Genomic DNA, 17,132 nt, shown 5'->3' with positions numbered 1-17,132 from the left:
GCCCTTTCTGTATTTGTACAAGTGTCCATGGGATAGAGGGCCTGGGGTCTGTGGCCCTAGAAACAGTGTTCAGGCACTGCAGGCAGTGCCCAGACATCCCTGGGGGACTTGTCCACCTTCGCTGGTGAGCAGACTTTGAAGATGAGAAAATCCTGATGAAGAGCGAGGACTGACCCAGGGGGTCCTGGGGCCAGGGGAGCTGGGAGAGCAAGAATCCTGCCCCAACACAAGTCAGAATTCCTGTTCCCTAAGATCCAGATGAGGTTCATTCTAACCTACGGCAGCCTCTGGCTGTAAGAGAAAGTGCCTGCTGCTATTTCATCTCGTGTGCAAGATGCTGCAAGGTTCTCCCAGGCCGCCGGGACAGACTGCAATTACCGTAGGATCGGAAACACACACTTTGGGAAACTGACTGTTTGAGGGCGTCTTATAATTTCTGAAATTATTTGTATTTTGACCTTTAGTATTTAATAAACAATCTCGGCAATGTCGGTCTGTCTCAGCAGATTTCAGTGGAGAGCACTAGGTTGGAGCTTTAATGGGGAGAAGAGATCTGTGATCCCCACTTGAGATCCCGAGACTGCGGAGAACTCTAGGAGCCGAGTGTCATGTGGTGGGGGGCTCCGGATGAGCCACCCCTTCCACGTGGAGATCTGCTTCCCCAGCCACCACGGCCTCTGCAGTCCGGTGCTGTCCCTGTGCGGGGACCCTGGCCCACACTCACCCACCACGGTGGGCTCCAGATCGACCATGACGGCCCGGGGCACGTGCTTCCCGTTGCCAGTCTCGCTGAAGAAGGTGGTGAAGGAGTCGTCGTCCTGGACCTTGCTGGCCTGCGTTCCAAAAGTGCCATCGGCCTGGATGCCGTGCTCCAGGCAGAAGAGCTCCCAGCAGGCATTGCCGATCTGGACCCCTGCTTGGCCCACGTGGACGGATATGCATTCCCGCTGCGGGGAGAGAGCAGCCCAGTCAGAGCCCCGGCCCGGCCACGCCTCTGCCCCAGACCCCCAGGCCCCCAGGCCCCCAGGCCCCCAGCTCTGAGGACTTGTCCATCCCTGGCACTCGACCGGCAGGACACCCATGCCTCCCGCCATGCCATGCCCCAGCCACGTGGGGTCTGGGCACCACAGCATCTGGATCAAGACTCGGTTCCAAAGAAGCACCACAGCTTTGTGGTTTGCTGTAAAGATTGCTTTCCAGGGTTAATCCTTTGTGTCAAGAAAAGGAAAAAGAGGGCAGCTGCGCAGAGGAAACTGGGCTAATTCCAAACCACGAGACTCTTGCACGGATGGAACCGGTCAAAGGAAGAACCAGTGAGAACAGCAGAAACCACCCCCAAATCCACTGCCGTGGCTGGCGCAGTGCTCACGTTCCTGCTGCAGCCTGAGTCTCCCAGACGCCGCCACACACACACACGCACGCTCCCCATCTCCGCATCACAGAACAGAGAAACACCCACAGGGGAATGTACTTTGGAGTCTGTATCATGGGTGTCATTAGTGTTCTGGCTACAAATGTAGGAATAAGAAAGGATCAGTACGTCAGCAAGGGAGGGCTGGGAGGGGACAAAGTAGACGCCTCCTGAACTCTGAGTGACTGGAAAGTTCCTCTGTGGCCACCATAACCTGCTCCTTCCCCCACGTCGGGCCAAGTGCTAAATAAAGTTGACCTTTAGAGTGTCCTTTTCTCCATGGTACTCTGGTGTGAAGCTGCAGTTACCTGATTGGTCCTGGTACTAACAGCTTAGGATGGGGAGGGGTGTGCGTGTGTGTTTGTGTTGTGTACATTCGTGTGGGGTGTGTGTGTATATATGTGTAAGTGTGTGTGTGTGGATGTGAGTGTGTGCGTGTGTGTTATGGTTCTGCTGGGACGGTGTACTCGTCACCCCCAACACCCCACCGGGGAAGCAGGGGCCCCGCAAGGAGACTGTGTGCTCGAGACGGAGCTGGGCAGGGAAGCACGTGCCTGTTGCGTGGGCTTCTATTCTTAACCGTGACGACCTGGCATTTTCCAGCTCCGGGGAACCCAAGCCAGGAGCAGAGCCTCCAGAGACCGTGGCTGGGCATGGGGTATGGGACTCCTGGGACCCTGGGGCTCCCTGGGTGTGGGCGCAGGGAAGCCAGCGGTGTCAGGAGCCGGTGCCCTAACACTTGTACAACGTGGCACTGCTCCACACCTGTCTCTGTGTCCTGGCCTCTGTGCTTCTGTGAGCCTGGTGGCCAGGAAAGGGCTTTGCTCACAGTCACCCACACCCCAGGGCACAAATCTTGCCTCTCAAGTTTCGTGCTGTGCTGTGTGACCTGGGCTGAGCTACGTAAACCCCCTTCACCTGAAAAGCATAAGTGACCGTGATCATTTCTGTTGTGGTTGTCCGTATCTTTATCCTTATCATTATGCATTTTCATTATTGGAGCTTCACTCTCCACCTGGAAGAGGCACACGTGGAAAGCCGGAGACCTCAGGCTATGTTCCTCTCACAATGAAAGGACTTTATCTTCGGACTCAATTCAGGCCTAAGGCAGCAGGGTCCTTCTCCCAGGAACCCCCCATAACCAGCAGCTACCAACCAGACCACACCTTCACATGCAGCTGTGGCTTCCTCCGGGGTGTGTGAACTGAGGGGACCCTGGAGAGACCTGAAAGGAGCAGGTGCCACATGTTGTCCTGCGACCCCACCCCCCAACCATCCTCCAGGCATCCCCTGGGCCCTTCTGGAAGGATACACGGGTATTTCAGGAAGATCAAGGGTCAGAGGAGGAAGAGTAAAGGATCTCAGGGTCCTGAAAACCACCAACGTGATGATACAGAGGTTTTCACACCCCTTTAAACTGTGCCAGTCTCCACAGATGAAATCAGTCACACACACACACACACACACACACGCACACACTCCTTAGGAGGAGCAGTTGTCCCTGTGACACTAATTCACAAGAGTAACCGGAGGTATAAGATAGACTCAGAAGCAACTGATGGGTCCACAGGTGCCTCCAGAAGCGGCCTCTCAGTGCCATTCTCCACCGGCAGGAGCCAGGGCTCCCTGGAGGGTGGGGTTCCAGGTCTGGGGCAAGGGATGCACAGGATGACCTGGAACGTCGTTGGGGGCCTGAGAGAATAGACGCCGGAAGGTCTCAGACGCCAACCAGAAGAGGCTCCCATGGCCAAAGGTGAAACAATCTGAGCGTCAAAAAGAGGAACAGCGGCAGTCGACTGAAACAGGATGGACACGTAAAAATCTCCATGTCCTTTGCGTTATTAAGAAAGAAAACTCCCGCTAAAGAAACTCATTTGTCCCCATCCAAACAGCCCTTTTGAGGAGGGAAAGCTCTTTTTTTAAAACAGAAGACTCCCAGCTAGTCAGTGTAGAAAGAATGATATATTAAGAAATATTGCATGTTAGAGTTTCTGATTACATAATTGGTTTGGACAAGGATTGATGGGGAACTAGATATTCACACAGCGCCAAAGAATCACTGTTACTTAGGTTACTTGTGTGTCACAAGGGGAAAATAACTGCAACGGTCACCAGCCTCTGACACTGGGTTGGATCATAAACCCCACAGTAGTGAGATAACCTCATGTGATGCAGTAGGACACACATGACACCTCCCGTGAAGGCTTCTTGTCAAAAATACTCAGCCTGAACGTATCACACCCTTTATATGCAGCTCCCACTTTATAGAAAACACAGGGGTCAAAGGGATAAGGGACATTGCGAGAAAACGACATGAATCCAGAAGGTGAGACATTTTACAGGGAAATTGACCCAATCTTTTTAACTCATGAAAAACAAAGGTGAAGGAGGGACTGACCCACATCTAGAGGAACTTAAGACACATAACATCCACGTGGAGTATGTGAATTTTAACTGAATTCTGGTTTGAACAAATCAAAATATGGCATGGGGGGGACTTCCCTGGCGGCGCAGTGGTTAAGAATGAATCCGCCTGCCAATGCAGGGGACACGGGTTCAAGCCCTGGTCCGGGAAAATCCCACATGCCGCGAGCAACTAAGCCCGTGCGCCACAGCTACTGAGCCTGCACTCTAGAGCCCGTGAGCCACAACTACTGAGCACGCATGCCACAACTACTGAACACAAACACAGCAGGTAAAGTAAATATGGCAGAAAAATAGTAATTATTAAATCTAGATGATGGATATATGGGTGGCGATACACTACTGTACTTCTCTGAAGGTTTGACGGTTTTCATACTAAAATGACAAAAATTAAAGAAAGGAAACAGAGTAAGAGCCAAGTGAGGGCCCCCCTCACCCTAATGACCCATCGCAAAGGGCCAGGCTCTTCCTGTCCCTTTTCACTTCGTCATTGATTCAACTAACAATGACCAAGAGCCCAGTTTGTTGGGGCAAATGAGAACTTTAAAGTTACGCGAGGGCGGAACTTCCCTGGCGGTCCAGTGGTTAGGACCCGGGTGCTCTCACTCTCGGGGCCAGGGTTCAATCCCTGGTTGGGGAACTAAGATCCCACAAGCCACGCAGCACGGCCTAAATAAATTAATTAATTACGTAAAGTCATATGAAGAAATCACCAGTGAAATGAAAAGTTAGGTGAGCCCCCTCATTTAACTAATGGTGCTAAGGTCTGTGCACCATTTGCACCTGCTGTGAGGGGACAAGGACCCCACGGTTCCTCTGGCCACTCTGCCTCGTTGCCATCCCTCCTTCCTGCCTGGAGGTTCTACACAGGAAAATGCAAAGCACCCCCAGTGCTGACGGCCTGGGGGCCGGCCCTCATGCCCAAGACAGGTCACCCATCTGCCATGACCAGGGACATTATGTGAGCTCAGAGCCTTCAGGATTCTAGAGCTGGGCTGGCCTCACAGATCACCGAATATGATTCCCACCCCATAATTTTACAGGTGAAAAAGCTGAGGCTCAGAAAGGTAAAGGGGCAGACTGGAAATTTCACAGGGAAAGAGCCTGGCCCCAAATCCAGGTCTTCTGACCTCGGCCCGAGTCCTCTCCTTGACACCACCCACCCCCCTGCCTCGTTTGCACTCTTAACCCCCAGGGCCCTGGGGGGGCCACATCTACAGCAGCACAAGGCTGATAGCAGAGAGCAAGGCAAGCTTGGACGGCAAACCTCCAAACCAAAAAAAGCTCCATCGCAGAGAGAAACAGAAGGGCTCACGGTGGGAGCCTCTGAAAATGGGCCACCCTCCCTGGAAGACCAGGACTGTTTCTCCAGGTGGTGTGTGCCAAGGCCGGGGCCGGAGAGGAGGAGCTGACTCAGCAGAGGGTATTTACATCATGTGTTTGCTCCAAACTCATGTTTCAGATTCCCTCTCTGGCCGGGAAGAGCTCCTGCTTTCTCTCTCACACTGTTCCTCCCTCAGTTCTATTTTGACTCTGGGCTTGTAGGGCTCAGGCCAGCTTTCTGCTCCTGGGCCCCTGTGAGATGAAGGGGGTCCCGCCTGTGCTGCTGGAGCCTCCGGCCCAGCAGTCCAGGGGGTGAAGGTGAGGGAGCTGGAGAGACCTAACACAAGAGCGCCCTTCCTCGAGGAAAGCATGACACCCCTCCCCAGACCTAGTGCTGGGTGGCTACCAAAGTGACCTGCTCTGTTGGCTCCTGCAGCACAGAGCTACTGTCGTTGTCTGCAAGAAGGCATCAGGAGGGACTGGGCCAACTCCCACTCACCCTTCAAGTCGCTCATTAATCATCCCCTCCTGCAGAAGGTCTGGAAGGCCCCGCACCAGCCGGGGTCCCACGGCGCGCTCCCTCAGCCCCCGCCTCCCCATCACTGCTCTACTGCACGGCTCCTAGCCGCTCTTTTGCTTTTCTGACTTCCCCGGTGGAGAGCAAGGAGCCCCCATTTCCTGGCCAGATACCCAGCATCGAGTACAGGGCTCGAGTGCAGCAGGGGTGATTGGAAAGAAAACCCTGCCGAGGCTTAGAGTCTATCTAACAAGGAGGGGAGTGGCCAGGGCCTGAGAGGCAACAGGAGCTCAAAGGAGAAAAGACAGCTTGCAGCTTGGTTTCCCCGAGCAGGAATATTTGCAGACATCTTGGAGAATGTAGATGTGCCAGCAGGTTTTTCAGCTGGATTTTGGAGCAGTGTGAACGAGAGGCGGGAGAATTTAGGGCAGGTCCCACAAACTGCTTAGTTTGTCCGAAGCGTAGGCTTGTGAAGGCAGAGCGGAAGCATTGTCAGAGCTGCCCACGAGCATCCTCCCCGGGGAGGGTGCCCAGTTCTGCAGGACGGCAGAAGAAAGACACTCCAGAACCTGACAGTCCTCTTATAACTCCACTGCAAGAAATCTTTCCTGAGGTCAACCTTACATTATTTCTGCTTTAATAGCAATCGTTTCCTTTTCATTTGCTCTCAGAGGACTCAGATCAGCTCACTGCAATCCTCTGCAGAAGGAGGCTTTGTAGCTTTAAAAATAGTTTTGAACTATCACAAAACAGTGAAATTGGCATATTATCTTGGAAGGGACCTGACAGTGTAGGCCAGTGAAAACCTGAGACCAGGCCACATACCCCGACCACCTGTGGGTCAAGGGCCACACAGTTGCCTTCAGGAAGCATATTTTTAGACCCAATTACTTCTAGCTGTCAGGCTAGGATAATAAATCACCTACACTTCAGGATCTAGGTCAGAGATGACAGGTTAAAAAGTAGAGCCAGTGTTCCAGAGGGATAATTAAAGTAAGAACAATGTGGTTCACGAAAGATTGCACTATCTCTGCTCAAAATCCTTCAATTAGAGCATATTTGGACTCAAAGAATAGATAGCAAGCCAGAAACAGCAGGAACAGAGTCGACCTAAGTTAACATCAGGCTGCAGGCACTGCAGCAGGGCAGCAACAGGGGTGGCAGAGACGGCCCTCGGGAGTGGCCGGGGCTGGTCGTAGACTCCTAGACTCTCTAGACCCTTCGAGGCCAAAGGCCCTTGAGCTTCAGCCGACACTGGGGTCAGGTGCCGGAGAGAGCGAGCAAGTGTTAATCTGCCGCACGCGGTGCCCACTCTCCTCCTGGTCTCTTCATCTGGGAGAAATTCTAACAGGACGACGCCGACGGGGGACGTCAGCCACAAAGGCCACAGACAGTCCTGTCAGTCCCTTGGTGGCCAAAGGGAAGGAGCAGTGGGTCTACTCTGCCCCCAAGAGCCACATCCTTCCACCCACCCCATCACTAGCCCTGTACTCACTAGCTCTTTCCTCCTCAAAAATTACTGCAACTTTCCCTCTTCCTCTCAAGGTCACTGAGGTCACTGAGCCGCAGCATCACTCCCGGGCTCTGCGTGGGCCCGACCGTAGCCCAGACGCTCCCTGTGGACACAGTGCCTGGGGGTGGGGCCTCCGCTGCCACTCGGAGCATGTGCCCAGGGACCTCTGGGGACCCGCACTTAGTGACCGCAGCCCCCGGGGTGCTCGGAGTCGGAAGATAAGCCCGGGCCCTGTGGGGCTCAGCCACGTCGCCCGCTCAGGGCGTCTGCAGAGGCCTGTGGACTCGGAAGCAGCATCCACCTCGCGCCCAGGACACTCTCCCTTCTAGCTGCCCATTTCTGCAGGAAGACAGGCTCTTTGTTGCCATCAGATGCCAGTTCCCACCTGAACTCACGGGCCCGCCCCACCAGGAGGAGTGCAGTGAGGAGGCTGTGCTCTCAACTCCCCCCGTGAACACGTTCTCTGAGGCCTGGAATCACCGACACCAAAAAAGGTGTCACAGTCTCAGTTCCCAGGAGAACTGCTTACCAGAGGGACCCTGGGAGCAGATGGGAATGCTCAGTTACAGGGTTAGTTCTAAAATCCTCACCTAGAAACTACAGAAATGCTGCATCCATCCTCAACACGGGCAGCCTTCCCCAACCCTCAGGAGGGAAGCCCAGCCACTGGAGGAAGGCAAGTCCTTTCGGCACGGGTGGAACTCTGGGTCCAGGTGTGCACATGTGTCAGCCTAGCCTTTCAGGAACAAGTCAAGGGGTTTTTAAAAAGAGGTTCTGGGGACTTCCCTGGTGGTGCAGTGGTTAAGAATCCTCCTGCCAACACAGGGGACACGGGCTTGAGCCCTGTTCCAGGAAGATCCCACATGCCGCGGAGCAACTAAGCCCGTGTGCCACAACTGCTGAGCCCATGTGCCGCAACTACTGACGCCCACCCGCTCTAGGGCCTGCATGCCGCAACTACTGAGCCCACGTGCTGCAATTACTGAAGCCTGAACGCCTAGAGCCCGTGCTCCGCGACAAGAGAAGCCACCGCAATGAGAAGCCCGCGTACCGCCACGAAGAGTAGCCCCTGCTCGCCACAACTAGAGAAAGCCTGCGCACAGCAACGAAGACCCAACACAGCCAAAAATAAATATAAATAAATAAATAAATTTAGATTCTGTGAGTGTGAAATGGTCAATAAAAAATGTTTTCCCATCAAGACAGTGCTGCCCATGTACATAAATATTCCAAATAGAACCTGCTATACAAAATTCAGTGTTTCAAAATAAAGATATCTCTTTCCAAAATATTCAGCCATAGGTTTTCAGTTAAACATCTTTCAAATTCTTTAGCACATTTAAAATAAGGTTTTATTTTACATTTTTTGGTTTATTAGGTATTTTCAGAAACTGGCCTATTGAATGCACGTTGAAGTTTGCTCAGAGAGCTGGATTAGGATCATGGGATCCCCTCTAAGACTCACTACGGCTCTCAGGTCAGAATTAAAACATGCAAGAGACAGCACTTTGAAAATTATAAAGCACTAGCTACGTGCTAGATATTATAAATATTAAATATCAACTCTTGAGTATGCTGCCTAGGATTTGCTTCAAAATAACAGGGAGAGAGGGGAAGGGGAGTAAATGAAGCAAGACTCATCATAAGTAGATAACTGTTGAAATTGGATGAGGCATATACAGGGGTTCATTATAACACTCTTCTTTTGTATATGTTTGGATTCTCTGTAATAAAAAGGTTAAAATAGTAAAGCTAGATGGAGCCTTGAAAATTTGAACCATAAGCCCTCTTCATTTTGTAGATGAGAAAAACCACTTCAGAGAGGTTAAGTGACTTTCTTGAAGTCACACAGCTAGCTGCAGAGACAGGAGCCAAAACTCTGAACTCCCAGCTCAGCTCCTTCCATGGTCCCGCACCAGGGGCCTCAGGCAGGAGTGGATTCCTCTGGCCACGAGGAGGCTGCTCTGGGGAGGGAGGGTGCCGGACAGGCCTGGACTAGACTCAGCAGAGCTGGGGCCAGAGCCAGGGGCCCTGGGCACTCTCCAGAACGAACAGAGGCCGGGAGGAGGGTAGTCCTCACCTGTCCTGCTGGTCAGTGACACCGGGGCAAGAGTGCGGAAAGCCTGACCTTGGCCTGTGAGACTGCTTGCTCCGCCCCCTTCCCCACCCAACCTTTCCACCCCCCTCCCAGTGGCCCAGACAGCCGGGCTCTGGACGAGGAGATTTCTGGGTTTCCAGGCGTCCGGGAAAATGTATTGGAGGCAAATTTTACCCAGCCCAGGGCGCAGGGGGTGAAGGGAGGAGGTGGGGGAGGTCCTCTCCAGCAAGTAAGTCCGCGAAGGAGATGGACAGACCAGAGGCCAGGGTAGGACACCACAGGTCTGAAGCCCACCCCACCCCCGGCCTTCCGGAGGGAGAGCCCTGTGGGCCAGAGTCCTCTGGCTTGGACCCCTGGAAAAACTGGGGAGTTGGAGCGGGTGCCGGGGGCCTGGGAAGCCCAAGCCAGATGGCCGGGGTAGGGAAAGGAGAACGAGGCCCCCAGGCGTGGGGCTGTGACGCCCTAAGTCCCCTGACACGTTCGGGGCTCTGTCACATTTGGCTGGGTGTAGGGATCTGACCGCCCCCGACCCCAGCCGCCGGGAATCCCTGGACTGCCTGCCCCTCCCCCACTCGGATTCCTGAGTTGCCCCAAGGTGATGCCTCAGAGCCTCACCTCTTCTGCACGGGGCCCCCATGTCCCCCTTCCCCTCACCTGAGTGCGCAAATCTCCCTTGGGTCCCTTTAAGGGGCGACTCGCCCCCGTCCCTACTTTCTCTCTACGAGAAGGGGCACTGGCACCGACTTGTCCTCCGCCCGAGGGTACGAACCCCTCGACCCTGAACTGACACCCCCAGGAGACTTCGAACTCCGCAGATCCAAAGCGATGGCTGCTAGCCCCCGCGTAGACGCGGCCCTGCGCTGGGCGCCGCGTGCCCCCCAACCCCCAGCGCACCGCGCCCCGGCCCGGCAGGCTCACCATCGCGGCCGCTCCCGTAGCCCGCTCGCTCCCGGCTGGGCCTGCCCACTCCAACTGCTCCAGATACAGCCGCCTCCGCTGTTGTGACACCAGGCGGGAGGGGGCCGGGGACAGACACGCTGGGCCAGCAGCTGCCCTGCAGCATCACAGTGCCGGCGAGGGAGGGACCGGGCAGGTCACAATCGCTCCTCCCCGCCCACCCGCGGCTCGGGTCCCCGGCGCCGCACGCGCGGGGTTGCTCGGCTGGGCTCCAGATTCCCACGCTATGCTCCGTAGGATCAGCCTTTGTCATTCCAGCCGCTTAGGAAAGAAATGTAAAGTGCTGTTAGAATTAAAGGTTCACGGTCCCCAAACTTTCATCCTCCTCCTGCAGCCAAATACTAGCTGCGCCAGGAAGGACCGGCCCAGGCAGGAAAGGCACCTGCTTGGGGCTCAGCTCGCGCAGTCACCCCCAACCCAGGGGAGTGCAGGAGTGGTGGGGCAGGGTACCCGGTGGGAGGGACAGGCTCCGAGCTCAGCTCTGGTGCCGCTCGTCAGCCTGTGCTGAGTGGGGGGTGGAGCCTCTGCTCTGAAGCCCGCTGCACCTCCATCAAGGCCGACCTGGCTACTGGGGGATTAACTGAGATTAGAATTAGTGAGACCCTAGCAGGTTCTCAGTGCGTCCTCTGTTCCTGCTTCTACTCCTCCCTCCACCATTATTTTCAAGTTTCTTTCTTGATTCATTTCTCATCACTCCCTCTTCCTACTTTTAAGCCCAGAACGTGCACAACGATACCAGGATTCTGGCTGCCTCTTTGCTCAGTAATAAGCCTTCCTCTTGGTGGCCACAAGTGATGGTGAAGGGCCAGGGGCTTGCCCCGCTTCCCCTGGTTGGAGGGGGTGGGGACAATGGGTCTGGTCCTCTCTTCACACTTCAGATTTTGTCCACCTTACTGAACTTCCCTCACTCTCCCCTCCCCTCCCCAGCTTAGTGGTGGGCAGGGCCGACATTGATCCTTGGTCTCAGTGCAAACTTCCCCACCAGAGTCCACTCAGTGCTAAAGAGTAAAGGCACTTCTGTCTCCTCTCCCGCTCTCCTCAGGCCCCGACCACCAACCCCATGTCACTCCAGGCAAATCCGTGGCTTTTCCGCAAGGTATTACCACATAGAGCTGCTCTGGCCAGACGTGGCGACTCGCCAAGTGTCCAAGCACAAACACAGATTCACTTTCCCTTCCCTTCCCGACAGGTGCCTATCTCCGGCCAGTAGAGAGTGAGAACACTTTATTTTATAGCAATTTGTTCTGCTGAGCACCCACTCCTATAGTTTCCTATTTATACTCTGAGTTTCTAGAGGACGGGACACGTGTCTTAATCATCTTTGCATCTGAGAGAGTCTCAGACACAATGCTTTACCCATCGATACATACAGTGCTTAGTAAACTATGAGTTGAATTTTGTCTATCTTATAATGTAAGATCCTAAAAATTGAGAATCGTGATTAAGCTAACTGCCAAGCACATGGTAAATGCTCAATAAAGGATGATGACTATTATCAACTATGTATTTATCTCTCTTCCAAACTCTCAGAGTGTACATTTATCACTTTATCACTTCCACTACATTTATCACTTTCCACTTTGGATTCCTGGTATGTGTACGTGTGCATGTGTTTAAGTATTCCTACAAAACTGGTACACCTTGAAGGCAGGGGTTGTTATTCATCTTGGTTCCCTCCCCCTCAAAAGTAGCTAGTCAAGTGCATCAGAGATGCTCAATAAACATTGCTGAGTAAATTGATTTTTCGAGTTCTCTTTGTAAACCACCAAATATGTTACGAACAGGTTCTTAATGTCTTGGGATAAAAATGATAATGACAACAGTGGTAATTATGATGGCATTCAGGAGCCTTCATTATGATAATTCACTGAACCTCATCATCTTTCCTCTTTATGGGGTTAAGGGTTGGAAGGAGCCATGTCTACACCATAAATGCTGAATATGACATCTTTTGGTTCCAGGGAGGTAAAAAGATGGGTAGCTCCCCAGCCCCTCCAGTTTATATATGAAGCCTTAACCCTCAGTGTGACTGTACTTGGAGATGGGGCCTTTAGGGAGGTAATTACGGTTAAATGCAGTCATAAGAGTGGGGCTCTGACCCAATAGGACTGGTGTCCTTATAAGGAGAGGAAGAGACACCAGGAGGGTATGCACAGAGGGAGGCCAGGTGAGGACACAGCAAGAAGGTGGCCGTCTGCAAGCCAGGATGAGAGGCCTCACCAGAAACTAACCCTGCTGGACCTTGATCTGGGGCTACCTGTCTCCAGAACGGTGAGATGATAAGTTTCTGTTGTCTAAGCCGCCTGGTGTGTGGTATTTTGTTATGGCAGCCCATTCAGACTCAGATAGTGGCCTGACCGTCTTAAGAGTAAAAAACATCTACTCCTTTTTGGTTTTTAAGTCCTCTGTCTCACAATTATTTGATCTGTGGCAACCTGGACCCCACCTCCATCCTATGCCTTTCTCCCTGAGTAGAAGTTTGGCAAGGAGGAAGGACACGTGTCTTCAGTCCCTGTGATGGCTAATTTTATGTGTCAACTTGACTGGACCACGGGACACCCAGACATTCGGTCACACATTATTCTGGGTGTGTCTGTGAAGGTGTTTCTGAATGAGATGAACATTTGAATCAGTAGACTGAGGAAAGCAGATTGTCCTCCCCAGTGTGGGTGGGCCTCATCCAATCAGTTGAAGACTTGAATTAAACAAAAGGGCTGAGTAAAGGGACCAGCTGCCTGCCTGACCGTTGAGCGGAGACACTGGTCTTCTCCTGCCCTTGGGCTGGAACTCACACCAGCAGCTACTTTGGGTTCAGCTTGCAGACTCCAGATCTTGGGCTCCATGATCATGTGAGCCAATTCCTTATTTTCTCTCTCTCTCTCCGTGTGTGTGTGTGTGTGTGTGTGTGTGTGTGTGTGTGTGTGTGTCTCCATATATCCCATGGGTGTTCTCTCTCTGGAGAACCCTAACACAGTCCCCCTTTTTTGCAGGTGGAAAAACTGAAGTCAAATTCAGGCTATTCACAGAGAAGAGCAGCATTGCTCTAATAGCTTTAAAGTTCCCTGCTCCCTGTAGAGATTTTTAAAAATCAGCCTCGAGGGCTTCCCTGGTGGAGCAGTGGTTAAGAATCCGCCTGCCAATGCAGGGGACACAGGTTCAAGTCCTGGTCCGGGAAGATCCCACATGCTGCAGAGCAACTAAGCCCGTGTGCCACAACTACTGAGCCTGCGCTCTAGAGCCCACGAGCCACAAGTACTAAGCCCATGTGCCACAACTACTGAAGACCACGTGCCTAGAGCCCGTGCTCTGCAACAAAAGAAGCCACTGCAATGAGGAGCCCACGCACTGCAACAAAGAGTAGCCCCTGCTCGCTGCAACTAGAGAAAGCCCGTGCACAGCAACGAAGACCCAACACAGCCCCAAAATAAATTAACTAATTAAATTTAAAAAAAAAATCAGCCTCGAATATACGTGATTTGGACCCAACTGGGATCAAGAGTTCGTTCTGTTCTTATAAAAAGAGTGAAATAAATTAGCTTTTGCAATGATTAAAAAAAAAATCTGGGCTATTCATGAGAAGGCAACCTCCCGGTGTGATTTAGGCCTTGTAAAGAGATTACTCCACATCCACCAGACTCCAGAGACCATGTTATTTCTTCTTGCATGGATTTTGTGCTATGGGGTCATATTCTCCAATACAATAATTATAGTGATGCCTAAAGTGTTGAGCCACACGCATCTGAGTAGGAGGTAAGATAATTCCTATCAATCCCCCAGGAGGAGAGTCAGTCTTTTGTTTTGTTTTGTTTTAATATTTATTTTAGTTATTTATTTGGTTGTGCCAGGTCTTAGTTGCAGCAGGCGGGCTCCTTCGTTGTGGCTCACTGGCTCCTTAGTTGTGGCATGTGCACTCCTAGTTGTGGCACGCGTGTGAGATCTAGTTCCCCAACCAGGGCTCGAAGCCGGCCCCCTGCATTGGGAGCGTAGAGTCTTAGCCGCTGCGCCACCAGGGAAGCCCCTGGGGTCGGTCTTCACGATGTGTGTGTTCCTTACTTACACATTCCCTGACTCTGAGCACTGTGTGTGTAAGGTGCTGTGCTGGGTGCTTATCTCTTTTACTCCTCGCAACAAGCCCCTGAACTTAACATTCTTATCACCCCCATTTTACAGGTGAAGAATCTGAAACTTAGCAGTGTTAGCTGTCATTCCGATCACACGCTGGTAAGAGACAGAGCTGGGGTTTGCACTCAGGGGGTCAGACTCCATGCTCAGTCATCACCTCCAGACGGAGCCTCAGGTAGAGGCCTGTCCTCGTGCTCGGCTAGACTTGGAGGCCAAATGTCTAGCTGCTCCAGGGGGTGGGTGTTACAGGTGGAGCTTACGGCGGAGGGCGACGAGTGCCTGGAGGAAGAAGACCCGGTACTTCCCGGGCGCCCACGCTGCTGGGGGACTCTGTTTCATAACCAGACTATCTAGATTTAGGCACTTGCCACATGGATTTAACTCCGGTGACCGCCTGCCTTAAGACCACTCGCATTTGAATACTGGACTCCCCGCTTGTGTCTCAGGTGCTGCAGGGCGCTGGATGGGCAGGGGGCATCGATGGCCACGGGGTCACGGGTGCAGTGGTTCCCCTCTGAGGGCGGACGGCTGCGGCACCGAAATCTAGAGGTGCAAATGTGGAGCCACACGGTCCAGCCAACCCTTCTCCAAGGCGCGTCCCCTTCCAAAACCAATCGTGGAGGGTCTGGGTGGCCTTGTTTTAAGCTGGGGACGGCGGCATTTTCCTAACGGCCCTGATTCTCCTCTTGCTCCCCTCCTGCCAACTGGCTGATGTCAGAAGTGGGACACTCCATGGCATTGCCTTTGATCCCTGCTAAGCTCACCTCCCAGGGGGCAGCCCATTAGGCCATCACCCGTCAGGCACACAGAACTCAGCAGAAAGACAAGGCAGCCGGGACGGGAGGCGAAGTGCAGAGAACCCTGAGCTTGGTGAACTAAGAAAAACTCGTCTCCTTCACAAACCGGGGCAAGCTGCTCAGAGGCCAGGGGAAGCCCCCGCCCTCACCCAAGGCTCTGTTACCGATCCGGTGACCACCTTCTTCAGCTGCCAGCCCCTCAGAAAGCACCAAACGAGCTGCACGGGGTAAAGCGGCACCACAGAAAAGGTAAGGCGGTCAGGTCAGGTCTTCTCTGAGGCCTTGGTGCTCTGCATGCAGCTGATTCTTCACTTGTTGGATATCTGCCTCCTATCGGACACTGACACGATTGCTGGATTCTCTGTTTTCCAGATATTTCACATAATGCTGTGGGTATCACAGACATCCAGCCTTTCTGGGCCACACCCTGGCAGCATGTTAAAAGAGCTGGAAAACGGCTCTCACCGTTGCCATAAATCTGCTTCAGAAAACTATCCCAAGAAAATAACCCACAAGGAAAATAACAGTGCCGTTTCATGGCCTTTGTACACACAGTCTGTTCAGAGCTGTTGTTCACATTAGCAAAATGTCAGCAAGATCTAGAATGGCCAGCACATCAGTAGGAAGGGTTACATGGCTGCTAAAACGGAGAACTGAGACCCCAAAGATTCGTCCACTTGGAACCTCCACTGTCGCCTCATTTGCAGGTGTAATTAAGACCTCAAGATGAGGTCACCTGGATTAGGGTGTTTCCTAAATTCGGCGACATTAAAAGAGACAGAAAAGCAGAAAACACAGAAACCGAGAAGGCGGCCACGTGAAGACAGAGGCAGAGACGGGAGGGATGCGGCCACAAGCCCAGGGACGCCTGGAGCCCCGGGAGCTGGAAGAGGCGGGAAGGACCCTCCCCAGGGCCTCTGGAGAGCGACGCCATGACTGTGGGCTTCCAGCCTCCAGAGCTGTGAGAGAATACGTTTCTGTTGTTTGAAGCCCCCCAGTTTGTGTTAATTTTGTCTCAGCAACCCCAGGAAACAAATACATATAGTAAAGAAGCAGCGATGCTGAAAACTGAATAGATGATCATATTAAATGAAAAACGCAGAACTGAAAGTACTAGATATATGTTTATGACAAACAATATGCATGTGTATCGAAGAGAAGATGGGGATGATGTTTCTATGGGTTTTTTAGTAAGGTTGTTTAAATGAACACATTTCATGTCTTACAAACACAATGAGTAACGTGGCCTGTTCACAGACCTGAAAGTAAAGTCTGGTCATCCCATGTGGCAGCAGAGCCAGGCTTGGACCCCAGCTATTTTTCACTCTGGTCAATTTGGTGTCAGAGTTTTGACCCCAGCAGTACCGGCTCACAGATCCACCTCTAAAATTCGAATGCCCACCTGCACCTGCTTCCCTGTCGTGAACTCTCCCCGCCTCTGAGACAGAGTCACCCCCTCAGACCACAACCCCCAGCCTTTGTCTTTACCAAATATTCTCTCACAGACCCCATCACCTCCCCACTCTCCAGCCCCACCCCCCTCCTCCCACAGGCCCGAAGTAAAGGTGAGGCAGAGAGCATGTCATTTCTTGGCCTAGTCCTGATTATTTTAAACAGCGGAGAGAAAGCGTTGATTTGCATTTGCCTGTGTAACTAGACACAGATCCCTAGTGGGCCATTAATCTTCCTTAATCCAACTAAATGCGCCCATATGGAAAGTCAGTGTCTATGTAACCTATTTCATGCACCTATTTCAAATATTTTAAACCTATTTTATCAAAAAGACTTAACCATCCTATTTTATAATAGTAAATATTTCGTAGTGTTTTAAATACTCCATCCCGTGTATGTATGTATCACTTAATACTTTTCAAAGTTTTTTTAGTGGACTTTTGCTCATATGACACAAAAGTATCATAAAGAAAATAAGGCAGAAAAATTTTATCTCCATTTTTAAGGTAAGAAAATTG

At 52.4% G+C, this 17,132-nt stretch overlaps 1 protein-coding gene across 3 annotated transcripts in view; it reads right to left on the bottom strand.

The window, feature by feature from the left end:
* Positions 1-17,132, bottom strand: part of TUBA8 (tubulin alpha 8) — a 31,677-nt gene that overhangs the window by 5,716 nt on the left and 8,829 nt on the right. Inside the window, exons 1-2 of one of the 3 annotated variants that reach the window (XM_061206129.1) lie at positions 10,205-10,319; positions 725-947 (exon numbers count right to left, since the gene is read on the bottom strand). In XM_061206129.1, coding sequence (XP_061062112.1) covers positions 725-947; positions 10,205-10,207 — 226 coding nt within the window. In that variant the 5' untranslated portion in view covers positions 10,208-10,319. Of the gene's footprint in view, positions 1-724; positions 948-1,369; positions 1,427-10,204; positions 10,320-17,132 lie in introns of those variants that run through there. The other 2 variants (XM_061206130.1, XM_061206131.1) reach the window with 2 other exon arrangements.

The sequence above is a fragment of the Eubalaena glacialis genome, chromosome 11, assembly GCF_028564815.1.
Source record: "Eubalaena glacialis isolate mEubGla1 chromosome 11, mEubGla1.1.hap2.+ XY, whole genome shotgun sequence".
NCBI classification, from domain to species: domain Eukaryota; kingdom Metazoa; phylum Chordata; class Mammalia; order Artiodactyla; family Balaenidae; genus Eubalaena; species Eubalaena glacialis.
The sequence above is the reverse complement of the archived record's forward strand: the minus strand, read 5'-3'. Positions and strand labels throughout refer to the sequence as shown.